The following is a 6,742-nucleotide window of genomic DNA, read 5'->3' as shown; positions in this document are numbered from 1 at the left end:
GGTGACCAGAATGTTTGATGCGCAGTTGGGGCGTAATATGGAAGCGTATATCGATGACATGGTCATTAAAAGTAAGAGGACAGAAGACCATTTGACAGATTTGTAGGAGACCTTCTCGGTGTTAAGAAAGTATAAATTACGCTTGAATGCATCAAAGTGTTCCTTCGGAGTGGGATCGGGAAAGTTTTTAGGGTACATGATTACTCATCGGGGAATTGAAGTTAATCCTGATCAAATTAAGGCTGTCTTAGGCTTGCATCCCCCTCAGAATCTGAAAGAGGTGCAGAAATTAGCTGGTATGATTGCAGCCTTGAACAGGTTTATATCCCGGTCCGCTGGCAGGTGCCGCCCATTTTATCGCCTTTTGCATAAATGGAAAGATTTCCGGTGGACTAATGAATGCGACTTGGCCTTTGAGGACTTAAAACAATACCTGTCCAGACCACCGATATTATCAACGCCCGAGAAGGAAGAAGTGCTATATGCTTACCTAGCCGTCACGAATCACTCCGTAAGTCTTGTCTTAATACGGAATGATGATGGGGTCCAGAAACCGATATATTATGTCAGCAAGTCTTTACAGGAAGTAGAACAGCGATACCTACTGTTGGAAAAAGCGCTTCTAGCCGTGGTGCATGCGACAAGGAAATTGCCCCATTACTTCCAAGCTCACATCGTAGTAATACTCACTCAATTGCCTTTGCAAGCTATCGTGAGGAAGTCGGATTACACGGGTCGTGTAGCAAAGTGGGGAACCAAACTGGGAGCTTATGACATCAAGTATATGCCTCGGACAGCTATCAAAGGGCAAATCCTTGCCGACTTTGTGGCCGAGTTCACGGAAGGTCAGGTTAACCACGAAGGTACCATGATGACAGTAATGTCCATTGGGCCGGAAAGCGTCGCTCCTTGGGAAGTCTACACGGATGGGGCGTCAAATCGAAAGGGAGCCGGGATTGGAGTCGTGCTAATATCTCCTGAAAAGCTAGTCATTGAAAAATCATTGAGGCTGGGATTCTCAGCCACTAATAATGAGGCCGAGTACGAGGCTCTCTTAGTGGGCGCCCAAATGGTTAAACACTTGGGAGGAAAGGTAGTGAGGTTGTATTGTGATTCCCGATTGGTAGCAGGGCAAGTTAATGGGGAATTCGAGGCAAAAGATGAGCGAATGAAAAGCTATCTCAAACGAGTTCAGGGGGTGTTAGGTTTATTTGAAAGTTTCAAGGTACAACAAGTCCCAAGGGGACATAACTCTCATGCTGACTCATTAGCAATGCTAGCCACTTCACTGGGTTCGAAGTTACCACGTATGGTCATGGTGGAGGATTTACTGTCCTCTAGCTTGACCAACATCTCGGCAGTACGGGTTCACAGCGTTCATGTTGGACCAAGCTGGATGGACCCAATTGTCACTTTCTTGCAGCACAGAATACTACCTGAAGATAGAACAGTGGCCGAGAAGATACGAAGAAGCGCTCCCCGTTATTGGCTATCAGAGGAGCAAAAACTCTATAGACGTTCCTAGACAGGGCCGTACCTGCTATGCGTACATCCTGAAGCCGTGGAACCTTTGCTGGAGGAATTGCATGAAGGTGTGTGTGGGAGTCATACTGGAGGAAGATCACTAGCTCATAGAGCCATGACCCAAGGGTATTGGTGGCCGAGCATGCAGAGAGCTTCCCAAGATTATGCCAAGAAATGTGATCAATGTCAAAGATTTGCGCCTAGCATACATCAACCAGGAGGTCACTTAAACCCGTTATCCAGCCCATGGCCCTTCGCTAAGTGGGGTTTAGATATCGTCGGACCTTTTCCTCGGGCACCAGGTAATAGGAGATGGCTCATTGTCGACACAGATTATTTCACGAAATGGGTGGAGGCCGAGCCATTAGCCAATATTAGGGATGTGGATGCGAAGAAATTCATCTGGAAAAACATCATAACTCGCTTCGGAGTCCCTCATACTTTGATTTCTAATAATGGGCTTCAATTTGATAGCAAGGCTTTCCGATGGTACTGCGCAGAAATGGGAATAAAAAATGGGTATTCAACACCGTCCTATCCTCAAGGAAATGGTCAGGCCGAAGCAACAAATAAAGTCATCTTGGCAGGTTTGAAGAAACGATTGGATGATGCTAAAGGAGGCTGGGTAGAAGAATTGCCTCATGTATTATGGGCTTATCGCACTACACCCCGAAGATCGACAGGCGAGACTCCCTTTTCAATGACGTATGGAATGGAAGCTATAATTCCATTAGAATCAGGCTTCCCCACCCTGAAGTCCGACCAGTATGACAAAGCAAGCAATCACGATAGGATGTATGATTGTTTGAATACCATTGAGGAAAGGAGAGAAATAGCCAATGTGAAGATGGGCAGTTATCAGCAGAAGCTCAAGCAGACGTACGACAAGGGAGTTAGGTCCAGACCCTTGGTACCAGGAGATTTGGTACTGAGAAAAGTGGTGGGGGTAGCAAAAAATCATGCTTGGGGAAAGATGGGTCCTAATTGGGAGGGGCCGTATAAAATTACCTCATTAGCAGGAATAGGGGCTTATCGTTTAGAAGATCTGGATGGCAGGGTGATTCCTCGCCCTTGGAATGTAAACAACTTACGACGATATTATTATTAAGAAAAGAATCTCCTTTTGTGTGTGACTTATGTTCGTATCAATTTTGTCTCAATCATAACACAAGTATTAAACTGATCTTAGTTCTTGTTCGGCTCCTCGGGCCACAAGTCTAAGAGAAATTAATCACTTGCAAAAATACAAGTGTTAAACTGACCTTAGTTCTTGTTCGGCTCCTCGGGCCACAAGTCTAAGAGAAATTAATCACTTGCAAAAATACAAGTGTTAAACTGACCTTAGTTCTTGTTCGGCTCCTCGGGTCACAAGTCTAAGGGAAATTAATCACTTGCAAAAATACAAGTGTTAAACTGACCTTAGTTCTTGTTCGGCTCCTCGGGCCACAAGTCTAAGGGAAATTAATCACTTGCAAAAATACGAGTGTTAAACTGACCTTAGTTCTTGTTCGGCTCATCGGGCCACAAGTCTAAGAGAAATCAATCACTTGCAAAAAATGCAAGTGTTAAATTGACCTTATCTCTTGTTCGGCTCCTCGGGCCACAAGTCCAAGAAAAGTTAACCACTTGCAAAAATGTAAGTGCTAAACTGATTTTTGTCCTTTTTTGGTTCCACGGACTAAGTAATCTCAAGCAGCTCAGCATTAGCATAAACAAAAAGCCTTGTCGCTTATTAGCATATGGAATCTCATGCCTTCTCTTTCAAACGTAAAAAATAATAGTAAAATTATGGTGCCCAGGTTGAAATTTTTGAGTCCCTTAAAATCACAAGTATGATGAACAATTTTGAGGTGATATTATGCTTTTTAACTCAAGTAAGCGCCAATCTAAATGCGTACAAAATAACAGTTGGATGGCATTGTATTATAACAAGAGTTATGCACGAAACGAAAAGAGAAAGGCTAAATATTAATCTCTTAAAAAGTGTTCATTACAAAATTGGGGCCATCATATAGCCCCTTGCATCCGTAAAAAGAAAAACAATACAATAAAAAAATAGGGCACTAACTACAGAATGACTAAGCAACAGGCTGCTTGTCCTTTCTTTTCTCTGGATCTTTTTCTTTTTTCTTCTTTTTTGGCTCTTCAGCCAAATCAACCTCAATTGCCTCGTCCACGGGCTGAGCTGGCGGAGAAGGATCCTTTGTGACTGGGGCATCAGAAGGAACAGAAGCAGGGATGGGCACTTCAGGATCATTTGTTGACGTGGGGGGAGTAGGAGCTAAGCGCAACGCTGGGGGATAGTAAATGTTGTCGGGAGTACGGAGTACCGCGTCAGCATCTACCCCCGCAGCGTCCAAAGCGCGACCCCACACCTCCGAGCAGAACGCTCTGGCGACCCCTCTAAGTTGGGCAGTTAAGCTGTCAGAGGCTTTTTTCATCCCCGCATCGTATGCCGCTTGCTCGGCAGCAGCCTGCTCCTGCTCCTTCTTAGCCAGCAAGCCTTGCACTTGTTTAAGCTCGACCGCAGTGAGGGCAAGCCTGCTTTGAGCCTGTTTTTGGGCCTCAAGAGCAATATTTGCTTGCGACTCGTAACTTTTCAGGGCCGACTCAGCATTTTTGTGAGCTTTTTCTACCTCGGACAGGCGAGTAAGGGCCTCTTTTAAGTTCAATTCGGCTTCTTTTTGTGCCTTCACTGCCGCTTCGGCATTTTGATCAGCTTTTCGGGCAAGATCCAATGAATGATCTACCCACTCTTCAGCCATAAAAAAAGCCTGGACCGCCTATGACATATTGAAGTGAACAAAATTAGTCATAACCAACAGCTAAGATCATAAATAGAATGTGCCAAGAGTTAAGAAGTACCTTGGCTAGATCCTGTTTTAAAGACAGGAAGACCTCTCTCTTGCAGTAGGACCGCAGCTCGACTATATCTTCAGGAAGGCACAGAGCCTTCTCCAAACATTCAGCCACCAAGCTCGAACTTCCCTTCTTCAGGTCTCGCAAATTAGCATCATCCAAGACAGGATTGCCTGAACTGAGAGTGAAGTTGGGTCGCCAGGCTGATGCCTTCCTTGTAGACTCACCACTGGGGTCTTTCGACGAACCAGTGGGAGCAACTTTCTTGGAAAGGGCTTTCACAGCCCTAGTATCTTTAACAGAAGGGTCAAGGCTTTCCCCTTCTTCGATTTCTATAATGTTTTTGCTACTCTGGCCCCTTTTGCGTTTTTTATCTGTCACCTCCGAGGAAGGGGCCCGAGTAACAGCCGGAGTAACTGGACGAGCAGGAACCGCTGGCGAAGAGCCGCCTGCATGTGCCTGTAGTAAGGCCAACAGGTCGGGTTCTTTTTCTTGAAAACCCATTTGACTGCTTGGTGGTTGGGAACTGGAGGGAGCGTCTGGGCGGTAGAACACCTCGAAATCTTTCTCTGTCACCTCGGGAGGAGGGAGCTCGGGCGTGGTAGCTCTTTCCTCAGCGACAAGAGTAGCAGCTTGCTCCAAAGGAGGATAGATCAGTTGGGCAACAAGTGGGGCAGGAAGCTGTGCGTCTTGAGTTCCTGCAGGTGGAGGTACGGCTAATAAGAATCCCGGGGCGGCAACGTCAATTTGAGCTAGTCTTAGATCTCTTGCTCTTATTACGTTCTTCGGGCTTTGGAAACGCTTAGTCGAAGGGGTGTATCCGAGAATAACGTGGGCTGCTCGAAGCTGTCCGTCCCTGTGTATGAATATCTCCGACCGAAGAATCCTGTTCAAATCGGCACGGTTCACGGTAGACAAGTCCGGAGCGGTATGGTAATCGTCTGCAATAATGATTGAAGTCATTAGAACAAATGCTTAGAGTAATGTAAAGCAAGGAAAAGAATATGGTTAATCCTAAGGGCTAGGTTAGTCCTCGAGAACCCTACCTGGTACCCCTTCTCGGGTAGGGCAATGCAATCCGTCATGCCAATTGCCCGAGATGACGAGGTAATCTTCATCCATCCCTTTGCTTGAATCGGGTAAACAGGAAATCAGCCTAACAGAAGGGATTCTACACTTCATATAGTATTTAGTCCTGTCCCCTTTCTGGCAGTTATATACCCAATTTACATCCTGCCAGGTCAGGTTGGTCCCCAGTTTTCGGTTAAGGGCATCAGTACATCCTAAGATTCTAAGGACATTTGGGGAGCACTGCGAAGGGGTAAGCCTATAATTTATTAGAAAATCCCTAGTTACTCTAACCATAGGAATTTCCATACCCCCTCAATAAACGCAATCATCGGAATCAAAACGGATTCGGGTGGCCGAGACACTAGTGGAATATCTTCTTCCTCACAATACGTAATATCTACGTCATGGGGGATTCGATATCGGTCCTTAAAGGCGGCCTTCGCCTCATCTGTGTTCACTAACTTAGCATACCTACCCATTAACCCTCGCTACAAGAGGAGAAAAGCAAGCAAGTAGAGAAAAACGAAAGGAAAAGGAACACACCTCTGAAGATCGCTTAAAGATGGTCCTCGGGAGCTCACTTTTCTTTCAATCCTTCGAAGTGTCAAAATGAGCTTCATCCAGTGTAAGAGTTTGCTTTTATAGGGGGTAAAAGAAATAAGAGCGGTAACTTTCCTGCTCATAGTTGAAAGCGGGATCTAAGCCGTACATTACCCATCCAGCCGTAGAACGTGTGCGGGAAAAGAAACGCCAGATCCCATAAATACTCCATCGTGGAATACGAGGCGCCAGACGCGAGTCATGGGGCAGTGAAAAGACGGCTGTACGTGTGAAAACAAAGGGAAGGTAAGAAGCGTGTGTGAGAAGTTAAAACTGGGTTATTAACTAATCGTTAATAACTCAAGTGTTAAAGGGGCTATTGTGAGGTTCCGAGGACCCAAGAACCCGAAGACCCGAGGAAAAGAAGGCCGACATGTATTAAGCAAGAGGAAGTGAAGGAGTAAGGGAAGTTACCTGGGGATACCCGAAGATGATGTGGCATGGGCACTGCTGACATAAGGGTTACAAATATCCGAAGGTGGCAGGCTAATTTAGAGTGTTGCATTAAATGCCCGGCAACAACCATTCTGGCCGCATTAATTGGAGGATACCAACTCAATCCATTGCATTAATGTGGACATGACCTGAACAGTGCTGAATGCAAAGTTAGAACTCTGCTCCATTACCGACAAACAGGTGTCAGAGGGAAAAGCATAGTAGATGGTGAGGTGTAAGGCCACGATGAAAG

At 45.7% G+C, this 6,742-nt stretch overlaps 1 protein-coding gene across 1 annotated transcript; it reads left to right on the top strand.

Moving 5' to 3' along the window:
- The first annotated feature begins 196 nt into the window (after positions 1-196).
- LOC142610491 (uncharacterized) lies at positions 197-1,525 on the top strand. The gene has a single exon (XM_075782303.1). The coding sequence runs from the start codon at positions 197-199 to the stop codon at positions 1,523-1,525; it is 1,329 nt and encodes a 442-aa protein (XP_075638418.1).
- The last annotated feature ends 5,217 nt before the right edge of the window (positions 1,526-6,742 follow it).

This window comes from Castanea sativa, chromosome 9, assembly GCF_040712315.1.
Source record: "Castanea sativa cultivar Marrone di Chiusa Pesio chromosome 9, ASM4071231v1".
In the NCBI taxonomy this organism is placed as follows: domain Eukaryota; kingdom Viridiplantae; phylum Streptophyta; class Magnoliopsida; order Fagales; family Fagaceae; genus Castanea; species Castanea sativa.
Note: the sequence above shows the minus strand (reverse complement) of the source record. Positions and strands in the feature narration are given on the sequence as shown.